The 16,999-nt window shown below is 46.1% G+C and overlaps 1 protein-coding gene and 2 long non-coding RNA genes across 4 annotated transcripts in view; 2 read left to right on the top strand and 1 right to left on the bottom strand.

Annotated features, from left to right (window-relative positions):
* lab (labial) overlaps positions 1-7,487 on the bottom strand; it is a 197,047-nt gene extending 189,560 nt beyond the window's left edge. Inside the window, exon 1 of the mRNA XM_070537021.1 lies at positions 7,066-7,487. Coding sequence (XP_070393122.1) covers positions 7,066-7,155 — 90 coding nt within the window. The 5' untranslated portion in view covers positions 7,156-7,487. The remainder of the gene's footprint in view (positions 1-7,065) is intronic.
* Positions 1-16,999, top strand: part of LOC135896423 (uncharacterized) — a 657,092-nt gene that overhangs the window by 488,202 nt on the left and 151,891 nt on the right. The gene's annotated exons all lie outside the window — the stretch shown is intronic.
* LOC139059114 (uncharacterized) lies at positions 7,412-16,814 on the top strand. The gene is made up of 2 exons (XR_011513925.1): positions 7,412-7,549; positions 16,261-16,814. It is a non-coding gene; the product is annotated as an uncharacterized lncRNA (long non-coding RNA).

Below are 16,999 nucleotides of genomic sequence, written 5' to 3'. Positions count from 1 at the left end.
GTGTGTGCCTGTGTTCACGAGTAAATATTCAGCGAACGGTTTTTGCGAGCGAGACCGAAGGCATGCCGGGACAGCTATTTTGCCCTGCATCAAAGCTTTGTTGTCTCTCTCTCTCTATATATATATATATATATATATATATATATATATATATATACACACACACACATACACCTTCGCGACATGCGAAGGTTGTGGGTTCGGTTCCCACCTGCGGCAAGTTGCTTTTTCATCCACTTTAATTTCCATTAATTTATCGTTTCTTTATTTTCATTTATTAAGCACAAGTAATTTCCCGTATGTTGTCCTCGATGTCAGTGTTTGTTGGCTTCTTATGATACGACTAATAAAAATCGGGCCTGTCTGCTAACACCCTTTCTTCTCGTTTATACATATATGTAATATAACGCATGCTACCGTCACATCTGCAGGGTTGTTTCCCCTGCACTAATTGACCGAGAATGTGAAATTAAGACCTCGAATATAAATGCCGCATTGACATTAAAGACACAGAGGATACGAAAGTAAGGGAAGAACTCAAGCCAAAGTACATATGGGTACATCGTTTGAGCATTTTATTTTGCAGCCATTGCAGCGCGTCCTAGATGTTTCGGGGGAACTAAGCCCGCGAACTTTGCGCTTAGCAGCGGAACGCCATGGCCGCCTGCAGCCATCGTGGGCAACTTTCGCACGCTTTCTTGCGCTCATCGTGACGCGAGACCGCATTTTCGTTCCGCACCGGTCCTGCACGGCCCTGCCTCGCTTTCACCGACGAAAACGCGCTTAATCATTGCTCGTTTTGCGCGCGCTTTTGTTTCCCGCGCAAGACGGTCCGGGGAGTCCTCTGTATCACTCCTCTGCAGCGACGCGCACTCAAGCTCGCCTCCGCACGTTTCCGTTCGGGTTTCCCGAACCGTGTCCACCCTCCCAACGTATATAGCGGACGCACGCGTCTATGGAGCGCTAGCCAAGCGGGCACATATGCGTCTATATTTTATGCGGCTCTGTGCTTATATATGCAGAGCAGTGATCGGCTAGAGCTATGCAGGGCGCCACAAACCAGAGAAACCAATACACGGTAAATATTTTAACGCCTCCATGGGTGCGTATAGGTGGAGTGCTTGGCTTGTCCCAGGTCTAGCACCTTCATCCTTATAGTGTAAAACCAGATCCTTGATGGGCGTAAATGAAGTTTTGAACTTTTCTTTATCTGGAAGGGGGCGGAGAATGTGGGAAGGTGGGGGGGGGGGTGCTTCTCATGGCACATAAACGTGATGATAGCTACGACTGACAACACAAACCGCACGACTGGCCGCTCGAGGCAATTTGCGTGTATTCGCGGACTTCTTTCCCGCCCGGAAAGAGTTTTATGTAGCACGTATTGAACAACAGAAAGCTGTCTCGGGAGCTCCTCATGTAGCTCTACAATGTTCTCATTGACATTTTTTCATCTAGTTAAAATATTTGAGAAATTAATTAATTGATTAAGACTATATGTCTCATTAGGCGGAATGAAAAAAATAATTTGAGCGACATTACCTTGGTTTTGTCCAGCTACGTGGCATTCACATATTTTTAAACTATGGCTAAAGTTAGCTGGGACACCTTGTATACAATATGGAATGTGATGCGTAGAGGCCCTATACCGCATTCGATAAGTGGCGCTCGGGCGGAGCAATTGCTGGTAGCTTTTGCAAAGCTACGGCAAAGGTCTGCCTGCGGCGAACAATTTTCCTCCTCCTCCTCCTCCTCCTCCTCCTTCTTACGCTCATTTTATTGCACACTCCTTTGAGGGACTACCACTATGCTGAACCCGCCCATAGTAGCCCGGCATAATACGCATAAAAGAAAATTCGTGCCAAGGAAAACGGTTAGAGTTAAGGTGGCATTTAGCTGCTTCATCTTCAACAGAAATTTACTGGCGTATGTCTGTGCTAACAAACAATCATCTACTGATAACTGTAATAAAACTGGTCAAGCGCAAACATTTTTTCAGTATCGCGAAGCCGCAGAAACCAGTGGCTAATTAACGTTCCCGGTCTCAGCTGATATACCAAGTTTTTTACCACGTACGCAATATGGAATAGTAAGGCTCCTAAGAACATTGCAAATTGTGGCAAATGAGTAAGAAACGTGACGCTCTACGAGATATTGTAACATTAAGTAGCAATTCTCCAGTTGAGTTGTTTGTATAAAGTATCGCTTGTACGACCTTCGAGCGTGTTCTGACAAAGTTTGCTCTTCATTATTGTTCTACTTCAGCTTATGCTTTTAGGCTTTTAATATGTATATTATATGTTAGGCCTGCTTCCCCTGAATTTATTTCTTATGGTACAGAAATAGGGAATGATAATTATTAGCATGCATTGTAGATATACACTCGACGCGATACGTCACTGCTATTGTAAATGGGTGGCATGAGGCGGCTGGTGTCAAGCAGCGAGGAGGAGGAGAAGGAAAAGGAGGAGGAGGTGGAATAAATGTTTATTGTTCGATACAGCGAGAAAGTGTTCTTTCTTCGCCCTAGGCGGGCATGCAGTTCTCTCAGTCCAGAAAGGCGTTGGCTAATACCACGTGGCCCGGGCCCGGTCCACCAGATTTTGCTGATCCTCCAGGCTGTGTGCCGTTAACATTGCCTCCCATGTTTCTTCGATAACTTGTAGTGGTTCTGAAGCTTCATCTTGATTCTTTTTTCTCGTGGTGCAGGCATGCCAACACCATGTTCTGGAGGGTGTCTGGTACATCACAAGATCTGCATATATGTATGAGAATTTTGTGGCACGCATCCGGTGCATGATAATTCCATGGATATACGTATTCTTTTGTTGTCTGCGTAGGTGGTGGCTTCTTCCTTGCTTAATTTTGGATGTGCGAGTGGATATTGTCATCTTTCCAGTCGGTAGTGTTGCAACATTACGCCATGGTTGATGGGAATGTCCTCCACCCTCGCCGCTTTCCGAGGCCGTGCAGCGAAAGAGCGAACTTTCATTACATTACATATTGAACTTCAGAACATTATTGACCTTGCTGCGTGATGTGGACCCATCGCCCGCCATGCGGCACCAGAAGAGCTTTGTCAAATAGTGGCACCAGTTGTGAGGAGTTCTCCGGTTGCATGAGATGTAGACGACACAGCAGAGTAGAAATGAATGGGGCATGGTAAGATCACCATGTTCTGCATGTTCTGTGGTATCTTCAAAACGTTTGAACAATTGTGAATGGACTTTAGGACCTTAGACATCAACGATCATGCTATGCTCGTTGTGCGGTGCGTAGTCGTGCAACAGCGCTGCTAATGATGTGATAGGCCGTTTGCTTTCTGTTCCTTTGTGTCAATATTTGTGACACTGCGATGCTGATGATGAAAGGCTGGAACGAAAATCGTCAGCGCTGAAAAGAGTCTCCGAGTGTTCGCCATAAAATTGCGTTTTCGCTGTCTGCTGGCAAATTCGACTTCCTACAACATTCTGCAACGCCCACTCGAAGAAAGCGTATGGCAAAAATTACTAAACACTATCACTGTAAATAGGAAGGCGACCATTAGTGCCTCAAAACAGCTAAAGAGACAAAAGAAGTCCACATAAAACGGGCGTGGGTGGTAAGATAGCGATATATGTTTGCTTGCAAAAACTTTGCTCTACGGCCTGTGAGCCGCAGTTATGCTTGGATTTGAGAGTTTGGGTTCGGGGGTCTACGTAAGTGCATGTCTGTCTGTTTCTCTCTCTCTCTCTCTTGGAACAGGATGCTTTCGCGTTTTTAGCTATACCACATTCATAAAAAAAATCACCTGTAGGCGCTGTTGCTATGTCAGCCCCCCCCCCCGTCTAGACTACTTGACAGCACGGGCACCCCTGTCACCCCAAAATAGTAACAAAAACAATTAGCATTGCCTTACTTATCATACATTTATTTTATTATTTTATGTCACACGTTACATCGGCGGAGTTTAAACTCTTAAGTTGTCGAGTCATGCATACACATTAAATAGGGATGGCAAACTAGCCACACATTGCATGTGCTATCAACTTCCGAAGTGACCTCCCCACTCCCTCCCCCACATTTTATGAAGAAAAAAAAACGTAGATGTCCTGTAGTTCAATTAGTCCAGCAGTGCAAAACTGAGCTTCCTCCTAATATCAGGTTAAACGACAGTGGGTTTCTCCACAATTTCGTTTAAGGACATCTTTATACGAGTGCTATAGTCACCATATTCCTGATAATGAATTGCACATGTTTCCCGCATCGGCTGGCTTCAATCCAGCAATTGCCTCAGGAACCCTAAAGTTATTACTGGAATTTGATTAATCATCTATTTGTTAATTTGCCGCGTGTGCTGTATCCGTGTCTTGCAGTACATTTGCGGAAGAGAGGAACTTTTTAGAGAAGTGTAAGAAGCCTCAAACTTGGTACATACCTTTCTTTTTTGGAGCACTAAATGATTAAGCCATGGCACCGTTCGTACATGCCCATATTCCACTGTGTACACACTTCCCTTCGTAAGCTTCACACTTTCTTACCGATAAGGAATACCATGCGATATACTAATTTCACTTAGGCCATTCGTCATGAGAGCCTTGCACATGGCTCAAGAGAGGCATCAAAAATGCGATCTAAAACCGTTAAGTGAGTTGTAACATGCACGAATTGAGCACATCCCCAACCCCCTTTCCCTTCCTCGAAAAAAAAAAGAAAAAAGTTTGAAAGAGAACCCTAATCTGGAGACAAACGCAACTGCAATCGCCAGGCAAATGCGTACGCATTGTTACCGTGTATAGTATATGCGGCATACGGAAGCCACCCAGCCATGACGGTGCATGAAGTGGTTGACAGAGCGTCCGTTCACCTGCTTCCGCACGCACACGTGAGGTCGCCAAGCGTGGAGGACAGCGGGCGAAACGCGAAACAATGACACCAGCCGACAAAGGCTTCCTCCCCCTGCCGACGTATCGCTTGCTGAGCCACTAGATCACTGGATCAGTCTAATTGACAGCCGTTCCCATTGACCCACCTGTGTCCCTCTCGTAAGTGACGATGCTGCGAAACCCGAAACCCGGCGTGAGATTTGTATATTTGTTTGCAAGCGGGTTTGTGTAGTCGTCTAGCGTACACATAAGCCGCATAACTTGCATAACTTAGTGAATAATTATGTATCGCAGAGATTTTTGCAAATTTTGTGTTAATAGCGAAGACGTAGTAAAGGAAGGCAGGATAAACGCTCGCGCGGGAAAATTTTCACGGCGACAAAAGAGAAGAAAGAAAAAACGGTGGCAGAAAGCATCCATTATATATACACGACATTTTGTCGGTGTTGTACTGATTCTACATTCGTATTACATGTGGACAAATGCCTAATCAATTTAGTTTGGGCCGTCTTTTCTTTGTTAGTTTTTGTTGCAAGCTTTCTTTACACTCAATGTTTGCTCGAACTTTTTTCCAACGATATGGTATTTGTTTGTGTGTGTGCACTGGTGTTCTTACAGCACATAGTTACGAACTCTCATTACTTATAACACTTATGCAAATATGATTTATGTCAGGTTTTCTATATTTTTTTATCGATTTCGCTTTTCCTTGTGCGTCTCCGTGGCAAGCTAGTGCGGGTTAGTTTGGGGAATAAGTAACGCGTATTTCTTAATTGTCTTTACTGAATTTTCTTGTCTCATTCGTCTAGAGGTTTTAACAACACGAAAATATTACCAAATCACTGCGCATTGTCACTACGTTCTGCCGACACGCAGGCAAAAGATGCAGCGCTGATTGTTCATTTCGTCGCAAAGCGTTCTTTTCAGTGGTGTGCGTGGTGAATGCTTGAAACAACCGGGCGTTATGTCTTTAAGCCACACAAGGTATATTGCAACTATTACAGCGCTCTTAAAGCAGCCGTAAGCCCGAACATTGACCCTTGTATCAGCAGCGTTGTTCATTTTGCATACGTGACACCCTTGGATGGATGGCCACTGCCCCCCCCCCCCACCCCAACACGTGCTTTTACTCGCAACTATAGTATGAGAGACAAATTACACGCTGCGCCAACTTGTCTATTCCTTTTGTATATCTAAGCGTTGTTCGCTTCACAGGGTGTTCAAAGGGAGTCGCACGTAAACTACTGTCTGACAGCATGAACATGCCGTTGTACCGTTTGCTTTGTTCCTTCGGTGCACCAGTAACTTTTTGCTGCATCGATGCTGGCAACAATTTTCTATGTTGCTGTGTGCTATGAAGCTAGTTCAACTGGCAGCAGCCCATTTGTGTCAGCCTACGCTCGCTTCTTTTGCGCATGCATCTGAATATTGCGCTGTCTGCTCGGCTCATTCTTCGGATAGAGTGGCACAGCCACCTCTGCGGCTCCCAGACGAAGCTTCTGGAAAATACTTGCTGGTCGCACCAAGTTGTGGCAAGAGCGGGTGACGCATTGTACTTGAAGGCAGCACTTCGCGCGAGCTGAATTTTCTCAGGAGATACGGGGGACGACGAGCAAACAAACGGAGCCGCCAGGGAAGAGCAAACAAAAAAGCGGCAACACGGGTGCCACCCAAAGCGCGCGCATATCGGTGAATGCGAGAGCGGGCGCACGCGCACTCACTAGGCCGAATCAGTTCCCGGCCCGGAAACTTCACCGAGACGCTATGTATACGGACCACTGCGGACCAGCGAGGGAGAACAATGGAAGAGACACAAGGAGCGTGACGAGGACGCAGCGGTGGCAAACCGCGGCGCACGAGCGGAGAAGAGCGCGCGCTGCGCGAAAGACATCGAGATGAGATGCGGCGCTTCCACGGAAACGCAGAACACTCGTGGATGGAGAAACAGCACGCGTCGGTGACCGTCGGCGCAGCAGAGAAGAGAACGTACCGAGGGGATTATTCCGGGAACACGACTCGCTGGAAAACAAAGCAGTATAAGACGGCAGTTGTTTCGCGGTGAAGCCGCAGCTGAAAGGGAAAGAGGTGCGTGTGTCTGTGTATGTGTTGGCAAAAAAAAAAGAAGGGGGGGAGGAGGGGAGGGGAGGCGAAGTAGTACGCTCGTTTCTCGGCGCACGTCCCACGAGGAGCTATGGGGGCTCACCGGTTCAGTGTCGGCGCATTCCTTCCGGCGTTGGCGGCGCGGCCAGGCTGCTAAACTCTCGAGGTTCGCTGCTGCCGGTGCCACTTGCATGCGGCGCCTCTCGCGTCCCAGCTTTGGCGGTGGCGGCGTGGCTCGCTATATCCGGAGGCGGCGGTTGCTGCTGCTACTCCAAGGCGTCGGCGATGCCTCCGCACAGCCAGCAAGGCGGCTCACTGCCAGGTTGGCGAGCGTAGTGTCTGCAGCGGGCAAGTGAGACGACCGAGTCGGCTTCGCCTTCCGCCGCCGCCGCCGCGAACGTCGTCGCCGGGTTTCATCCCCGCTGCGCCGCCGCCGCCGCCGGCCCCGTGGAGGTCGTTGCGAATTCAACTGTGTGCGAGCGAGGCTCCTCCGGGAAACGGGCGCACTCGTTTTCTGGCTTCTCCATGACAGGACGCCCCACCTATAGAGCCAAGGCCGCCGCCGCACCACGCGGAACATGATTGAGGTAACAATCCGTGAAGATTGTGGCCGAATTATCTTTCTTTGACTGGCGCGCGCGCGCGCGCGGCGGTTTCCTTTCTTGTCTTTTGTCTCTGTACTTCTTGTTGCTGCTTCGTCCGTCGCCAGCTTTTTCTCCTATCTACTTGTTCTCTCTCTTTGATTCCCTCTCGTCGAGTTGTATTCTACAGCGGTGGCGATGACTTGGGTTTGTTTTTCGGGCCGTCGTTTCCTTCCGCCGCGCTCTCCCGTGCACCTCGCCCGCTTTCTCGCTTATACGGATGTCTCTTCGTCGTCTCTCTCGCTTATTCCCGGCTCTGTCTCTCGTTCTTCTTCTTTGGTTCCTTACTTTCTTTTCATCGAGCGCACGTATTATACGCGCAGTTCTCTTCGGCGTCGCTGCCCTCCGGGAGGTTTCGTCGGCGTCGGCAGCGATGCCGTCACGCGGGGGCAGTGAGGCGGACGACTGCACGCAGACTCGCTGGCGGCGGCGGCGGCGGGCCACTTTCGCCTGACTTCACCGGTGCGTCGTGACACAGCGCGCCGCCGACGACGCCGAGCGTCGTCCCTCCCCGCGGATTCCCCCAGCGCGATGCAAGAAGCGGCGGTCCCGGCGGCCCTCTTTTCTTCGGCGCCGTATACGATTCCGCGTACGCCGAGCCATGTTCCGACGTCGTCAGATGGGAGATTAGAGTTTAAAAGTTTCCGTGTGGTCTCTCGCATCGCTTGCTCACGCGCTGCGGCGCCGAGAGCTGTGTGGCAGCTGTCCTCGTTGTATACGGCCTTTCCCCGCGCTGACTGCGAGCGCATGCACGGACTTTTTTCTCTCTTGCGGTGCCCCGTGCGTGCGCGCCATGATTTTGAGTTTGGGTCACGTACTTTCCTGCTTGTACGATTCTATCATGTCCCGTGCCGGTGAGCGTGGCGGTCCGTGGCATAGTCTCTCGGCGCATGCGGGATTATAATTGCTCAGAAAGCCGAAGGAGAGGTGTGTGCGTTGAGGGGGGGGAGGAGCGGGAGGAGGGGGATCGAAACAACCTTGAGTGGCGGTCGGATGAGGAGTTACACAGTTCATATAAGCACAAGGATGACGTTGCGCATCAGTGTTCTTTTCTTTTTCTCGCTTTTTTTCTTTTTTACCTGGATTCCGTTTACGTCTTGTCAAATATTATAAGACGCCTGACTTCCTCCAGGGGAACAAATAATAAAAGGGAGGACCAGCAGTCGTTGATTGGAAAAACAAAGATAGTTACCTTCGCGGGGTGTCGTACGCGTCCTATTTAAGCGAGCACCCCCATGCATGCAACGAGCTTTTGAGCAGCACCGGACAGTGGTTATAAGTCTGCCGGCGTTGCTTTCTTTTCGTGCAGTATAATGCATGTGTCACATCAACGTCGAGGCAATGCCCGCCTATATATTAACGACCACGCGGGAGCCATTGCTGTGCAGTTGGTTGAGCTCCGATCCGTCGAAGCGTTCCTTCCAACGCGTTAGACGCAATATACTCAAATATGAAAAGGTCACTCTCTCGTCCGAATGTTGCAGTGATAGATCCTGCCTGATTGCTTTGATCGAGCGTCAACCTACAGCACTCATCATTGCTTGTCATTAGGTTGTACGGTGACGCAGACTGCAATGTGCCGCTTGATTTTAGACAACCACGCCATTAAGTGTTCATCGCGTACATAACGTGAACTTCCGTCCTTGTTCTCTTATTTCAGTCCCTATTCCCCAGTGCAGGGCAGCCAGCCTGGCTCAGCCTGTTCAATCAATCAATCAATCAATCAATCAATCAATCAATCAATCAATCAATCAATCAATCAATCAATCAATCAATCAATCAATCAATCAATCAATCTGTATTTTTCTCTCTCAAACAAGAAAAAGAAGCATAGTTGCCGTGTTTTTGCGGACGTGCGGGCTTCCCGAGAGCACACGCAACAGCACCTAATACGCGAGAAGTTCTCTCCATCTTTCGACACACGTTGTGCGACTGCAGGAGCCGCCAGCTTTCAATTTCGACACCGTCGTCGTGGCGTGGACAAGCTTGTTGGCAAGCGACTTGCATGCATAAATGATTTGGCTGTGCGGTCTCCGCGTTGCTGAAAGCATTACACCTTTCGATTTACGGCCGAGACATCCGTAAAAGCACGCTTGCTTTTTTCTATGTCTGTATAGCAGAGTGACGCACTTGTTGTTTGATGGCTCGTATATGTAAATCGATATATTAGGTTTAACCTCAACCTTGACTGCGCGCTTACAACAATCTCTCTCGCTTTATTTTCGTCCCGACAGGCAAAAATATTGTATGAGTGCTTGTCTGTATGATTGCAGGGCTTTGTGCTTCCGTATAAATCCGAAAAAATCCGATAAACACTCGCCGGTAAAATTTTTGACAATTCGGATTTATTCGATAAAATCCGATTTTAGCGGCCAATATGACCCTGTTCTGTTCTTTATCGAAAGCCTTTCAATAAAGGGCATGTTCTAAGCGGTCATTGACACATCGGTCGGTTTGGCCGATATAAGCTTAAAAATTAAATTATGGGGTTTTACGTGCCAAAACCACTTTCTGATTATGAGGCACGCCGTATTGGGGGACTCCGGAAATTTTGACCACCTGGGGTTCTTTAACGTGCACCTAAATCTAAGCACACGGGTGTTTTCGCATTTCGCCCCCATTGCCGATATAAGCTTTACCTCACGTCAGCAGTATCTCGTCGACCGCACCCATCGCACATTTAACAAAGGGCTTCTTTCTTGAAACTGACGACATGAGCCAGCTCATGAGGGGATTTTGCGAACTATCAGAGCTATGAAATCAGTAACATTGTTGAACCCCTGTCGTTTTGGAGACTTCACACTGTCCAGTGGTCAGTGCTTTCTCGCTGCGCGCTGAGTCTTCTGGCCGGCTCTCACTGTTTCAAAGGGCACTTTCAAAGCTCAGAATCGTCAATGGAAAGGAACACGCTTCCATCAGTGACAGCGACCCCGTAAAGTATGCTTGCGTCTATTACATCAAATTTTAAGTTTGTATAAGGATGTCTTGTATTCAAGTATTTGTGCTTGTGTGTACATGTGTTTGTGCGGTCAAACCTCCCAGAAAACTCAAATACGCTTCGTGTGTTCTGTTGTTTTCGTGTTCAGATGTCATTTCATCTAAGATTTTGGAGCATTGAGAATAATGCAAAATTAAACTCCCAATATCGGAGAATTGGGGATTTACGAGAATTAAACTCCGATAACCGCAGAATATTCCGCCAAAAAAATCAACTACGAAAAAACGCACTCCGAAAACACGGAGTCATAATCATCTTGTATTATCATTTTTTATTCGACATGTAATGAAGAAAGACTGTCCGGTAACAAAACAGTGACAAACTATAAACAAACTATAAACTATAACTATAAACAAACTATAAAGCACTTTAGAGTGCTGGTGCGAAGCTTGAAGTAAGCTGAAGCATATAAGCGTTCGGGCCATGTTTATAGGATTGACAAAAGGTATACGTCCCAATCTTTGCATAATTTTATACCAGGCTCATTCAAAGACGTAACTTGACAATGGGCCAGAATTGAGAGCTGTGATACTCGGCAGGGGCACGCAGAGGAAAAAAGGAAAATACACCTTGCTCAATTATGCCGCAGCTTTCGATCACTTCGTATAAAGGAACGTATCGCTGCCCTTACCTCGTCATGGTGTCCTGCAACCGAGCGACAACACGTAGTGTATAAGATCATCTCGAAAACTCTCCGCGTTACCGCTTCGAAGGCAACGTCGAACACAAATATGGCAATATAGGTGCATGGAAATTTCCAGTGATGGAAATCTCCAGTACTCTTGCCCGCAGTACAGTACACAGAGGGAATGGCTTCGTCACGAACTTGACCAGCTGAACGACCAGCCGCTATCGGAGAAAAGAATTTTACACCATCGGAAGGACCTAATGTCACAGAAGAAGGCCGTGCAGGCACTATTGAGCATTTTGCTATCTACCGGCCTTTGTGAACGTCTTTAACTGTAACGCCTTTTGTGTGTGTGTCTCCGTGTGTGCGTGTAACTCTTTTTTTAACGCTTTCCTTTCTGTCCTCTTTCTAACCCCTATCTCCCATCCCCAGTGTAGTGTAGCAAACCGGAGACTGATATCTGGTCAACCTCCCTGCCCTTCCTCTTCATATCTCTCTCTCTCTCTCTCTCTCTCTCTCTCTCTCTCTCTCTCTCTCTCTCTCTCTCTCCAGCGATGGCACTAGCACACATGCGAACGCCACAAAACATCTTTCGCGCAGGAAGGGGACTCAAGCCACGTGTATTGTTTTCTTTTAATTATCATAATCCTTTGAACATTTCATAACATGATTAGGGTATACACTCTTCTGGAGGCGACGGTCTTGTCCTGTCACTTTATCAATTGTTCAACACAGTTCGGCAACTCTCGCAAGCTGGTGATTCTAAGTACTTCTACCGTATTCCTGTTTTTTTATCTCCTCCAAATCTTGAAAATGTCGTCGGTCGTTTCATTTTTAGGAGTTAAGAAGTCGCAAGAGGCAAGATACGTGTAGTACGGAGATAGTGTATGTTGTGTCGTTATTGTTGCTTCTTTCGACCTAATATTTAGAAATTATTTTCTGAGTAAGGCATTTCAGATTTCGGTGTAGCTGCGTATAAAAAAAACCTAAGTCCCCATTTTGCATCATTTAATAATCAACTTCACAGAACTCATCACTGCGAACTCATCAACACTGGCATGGCGCTCTTTGGCCATACCTGGCCCTTGCGCCACAAAGCATCACACATTCATTAATGTAATAATAAAAGAAATTAAGAAGAGAGAAGGGAGGATGGAAAGACAGGGAGGTTAAATAAAAAAAAGTGAATGAAAATAAAAATGCCAGTAGAGAAACAAGGGCAAGAAATGGACAGATAAGCGGGCGTTCTGTTTGAACATCGGCTTCGCAGATGAAAATTTACACTGCGCAAAAACACAAAAAAATTGAACAAGCATTATAGGTGCTTCCAGCAGCTCTTCAAATCGCTGCCGCTGCTTCACACTTCGAGCTAAAGGGCACGCAACTGTTGTTTGTTTTCCTGCTTTGGAGTCTCTTTTTTTATTTTTATTTTTTTGTTCAGCGTTCTGTAGCGTTTATTCTAATTTATAATATTATGTCAGGCAGTATTTAAAAAAATAATGAGTACCTGCTAGCGACGGCAATGAACATTACCTTAGATCTGTCCAGCTACGTGGCGTTTGCATACATTTATGTTTGGCTCAAGCTATGCGGGACACCATGTATACCTCCCAAGCACGCAGACCTCTTTGATGGAAAAAGGCACGATATTCCGCTGCTTATACCATTTTCTCATATTTCTAACATTTGAGCTACTCCATTCTTGCATCATTGGGTACGTAGGTACTGCTGAGTATGTGCCCATTTTTGGCCGATCATTCAGAATCGGTATGTGCGACCGTGTCACAAGATTGTTGCTAGACGTCCGCAGCACTTCTCTGTGCACCCCTCACCCATTGTCCTTTGTATCTCTCGCTCTCTCTCTCCGTCTCAGCTCTGGTCACTATTCTTCAATCTATACGCTCATGCTAACATCGCATTCATGTTTGTGACGTCAGTGCGTCGACGCCTCGCACTGTGCATCAGCCTGATTTGGAGTTTGTATCTCCGCATTGTTTATTTATGGTCTAAAGCATAAAGATAAACATGGCATGAGGTTACACGCTGCATGGAGTAAACATAAACAGAACGGTACGCATCGCATTTAGTTGTATAACATCTAATTAGCCGCGGCACGAAAGCTTAATCGCTTCGGATTGGTTCCAACACGTGCGTATGATCTGCATAATTTCTTTTACCTTCTTTAGTCCTGCCGAAGTGTTGTAATTATAATTTTGGTGTAACCAGTCCGCTCTTGCCGTTGGCCTGCATTTCAAATAAGGAACACTGCCATCTAGTGCGTTCGACTGATGTACACCGGAACCACCTAGCTTCTTAGGCTCTTCCAGCTTGGCGTGCGCTAGGAGACATTGCTCGCGCGTCGAGAAAGCCACATAAACACCCAAGATACGTGCTGTTGCTGAAATAATGTGCATTGTTTTGCTCTCCGGCAAGCTGCTATAGGGCGCTCAACTCGTACATGGCAGCGTTGACATCTGTATTGCGTTATAATTTGGGCGTCCGACTTCTGGCATTGAAAAAAAAAACTGAACAAAGAAAAGAAGAGTCCTATCAGCAACACTTCGGCAAAAGCAATGTGAAAAGAACACAAAACTCCGACAGGTCGGTGAAAATAGCAAAAAAAAATGTTTTTTTTTTTTTTGTCACCGGCTACCAAACACTGCACACAAATAGGTGTGATACAACATGACAATACAGTCGCTGCGTTTTTCAACAAACAGCAGCAATGGACCAATGGACAGCAAGGAGACGCACGTTGCGTTCATTGGCTGCAGCGCGTGCATATATTAATGCTTATATTAATTACGTCACAAATGTGCCCCACTTTCCGGAGCTGTTACATATCTCCTGAGCCAACGGGAAAAAAAAGAAATAATAATAATGGCAGTGTAATTTTTTGACCACCAACGTAGCCTGAGAAAAAAATCATCATGTGATTACTTTTATTACGCCGGCTATATTGCATGCTACGACAACGCTTTACACGCGATGCCGACAATAAAACTCTCTATGGCTGGTCATGCATCTCTGGACTAGTCGCTCGTCGATTCGCAAAGCTGTTGGCGCACGTTGCATTTCAATGTAATATGCTCGGTTGGCATAAGCAAAAAAAAAAAAGACTTCTTTTCTTCACCTTTGCGAGAGCAAGTATATAGGTTCGCGTCAAGTTGACGGGCTTTCCTTTTCGCGCTTTTCTTAATCGTGGAATATATTATGAATGCACGCGTGAGTCACGTTCAGCAGGCTTTACGAGTAACAGTGATGCATTTGCGGGGACACCCATATGCTGTAATTGCATACGCTTGCATTGCGATGCAACATATACAGGGTGTCCGAGCTAACTTTAGCCAGAGTTGAAAAATATGTGAATGACACGTAGCTGGACAGAACCAAGGTAATGTTGTTTGTCGTCGCTTGGAGATACTCAAATTACTATTTTTTCAGTCGGCCTAATTAGATAATTCCCCTAATTAGTTAATCAACTTCTCAAATATTATAATGAGAAATGTGTAAATGAGAAAATTGTAAAGCGACACGAAAAAAAATCCTGATACAGCTCTCTGTCGCTAAATATCTGCTACATAAAAGTGTTTTTCCGGGCGTGAAAGAAGCCCGCATATGCACGCAATATTGTCGCCCGACTGGCCGCTCGAGGCACTTGGCGTGTATTCGCGGGCTCCATAGCATTGTTGTGAGCGCATTCACTACAGCGGACTCTTTGTCTCTTTAATGCACGAACTAATGTCTACATAAATGTATGGAAATGTGTGTGCATAATACTTTCCGTTCAGTAAGACAAGGTTCCTTTATTCGCATGCCAACACAGTCCAATCATAGAAAGAAAAAACAGGAAACATGAAGAAACGAGTGACATCTTGATGTTTGGTCTTTTCTTTTTTTTTTGCGGGGTGAGTAATGTTTGTTGCTTCAAAGCGCCTTTCATATCTGGCTGCAACTGCCGCCCTTTCTTCGTTCTTTTCGACGTCTTTCTTGCAGGATGTTTATCGAGCTTCTGAAACCGCAATATTGATGGGCTATATTTCTGTTAACCTGCGATCGATCATTATGCGAGAGTTCTGCAAGGTAAATTTTTTCCAGATCCCGTCTTAATTGTGTGGGTCAGGGCTATTGAATTATCGAAGGTATAGTAAACAGCTCGTAAAGAGCTCGCAATTGGTGTTATAGTCAGTAACCACACCCGTTACTGCCTCTTTACAAATTTTTAAAGCGACAGCTTTCTTTGGCTTTCCCTCCCACTTTGCCGTTCGTCAGTTTCTGGCCGTTTGTGTTTAGAAAAAGAAATGCTTATTACTACATTAAATATTGAACTCCATCAACAGTGAAATGCGCTGTGCATTAGGTTCACGACCTGCAAGATGCTAGTACGATGCACTGTAATTCCACAACAAACTCAAAACAGTAGTCAAGTTTGACCTACATAGACATACATAGTAAATAACATTAATAACACTACATATGCAATGATGTGTCACAAATATGGAGACGTCTACAATGAATCTGCGACAAATGGGGTTGCATATGCACATTAAATGTTTGCTCCTGACTTGGGACCCTGAATGCCACTAGGTGTTACTAAGAGCCAAATGAAGGTAGCAGCGAACGAGCCTATTTGACAGCTGTATGGCGACCAAGTAAGTCCATGTTTGTTTTGGGCAACAAAAAATTGACTCGCTACATAAAACCTGAACATATAATGTCGGCTTACAGGAATCTCTAAATCCCACCAATCTGTTAAGGGTATGTTGAACTATATTTAACGAACTCTTTGATTTACTTCTTTCGTTTGGCCACTTAGTATGTGTCATTGGGTGTTTGCCCGTTCTTTGGCAATCCTCCAGAATGGCCATGTTCCACTACGATTCCCGCATAAAACTAATCAAACCAAACCAAGCGAAACCAAACCAAACCAAACCAATATTTGTATAGCATCACATAGGCTTCATCAATGAACAAAGCTTCGCTTCCCCTTGATTCTAACCTGTGTGTTTGATCTGCATGTGTTATGTTCAGGTTTATGTTTCCGACAGCCCTACTTGCGGAACCTGCGACTGCGAGGAGACGATTCAGCACCTCCTTTGTGACTGTCCCAGCTACAAAGTGCCAAGAACAGTGCTCGTAACCGCGCTCGAAAAACTGGACAATCGCCCCTTTACAGAGGAGAAGGCTCTAGGACACTGGTCCAGACGGGCTTCGGCACTCAAGGCCTTAAAGGCTTTGCTGAAGTATCTAAGGACTTGCGAATTGTGCGATCGCCTTTGAGTGTTGTATCGTGTAGTATCGCGGTACTGCGTGAATTTCCTTAATTTTTTTTTCTCCTCTTCTTCTTCTTTCTCCTTTTACTCCCTTTACCCCTTTCCCCAGCACAGGGTAGCCAGCCAGTACTTACACTGGCTAACCTCCCTGTCTTTCCTCCTCTTTGTCTCTCTCTCTCTCTTGATCTGCATGCAATATCAACAGGGGCGCATTGAAGAGGTGTCAGCAGAAAATCAGACGAAAGCAAGAAAAGAAGGCGTGGATATTCAATGAAAACTATTGTGAAAAGCAATAAATACGTAGATATGTAATAGGTATGTATATATGAGTGTTTGTATGTGTGCGTTGCCAAATAACATAATATGCTGAGGGACGCTAACGAAGGTATCAACCCAGCGTTAGTCCTGCCCACTTTTTTTTTCTGTTAGTGCACAGAATTACGTATTGAAAGAGCAAACGGCACCTGAAAATCGAACTGCAACATATATAAGCCATC

This window comes from Dermacentor albipictus, chromosome 4, assembly GCF_038994185.2.
Source record: "Dermacentor albipictus isolate Rhodes 1998 colony chromosome 4, USDA_Dalb.pri_finalv2, whole genome shotgun sequence".
Lineage (NCBI taxonomy): Eukaryota > Metazoa > Arthropoda > Arachnida > Ixodida > Ixodidae > Dermacentor > Dermacentor albipictus.
The sequence above is the reverse complement of the archived record's forward strand: the minus strand, read 5'-3'. Positions and strand labels throughout refer to the sequence as shown.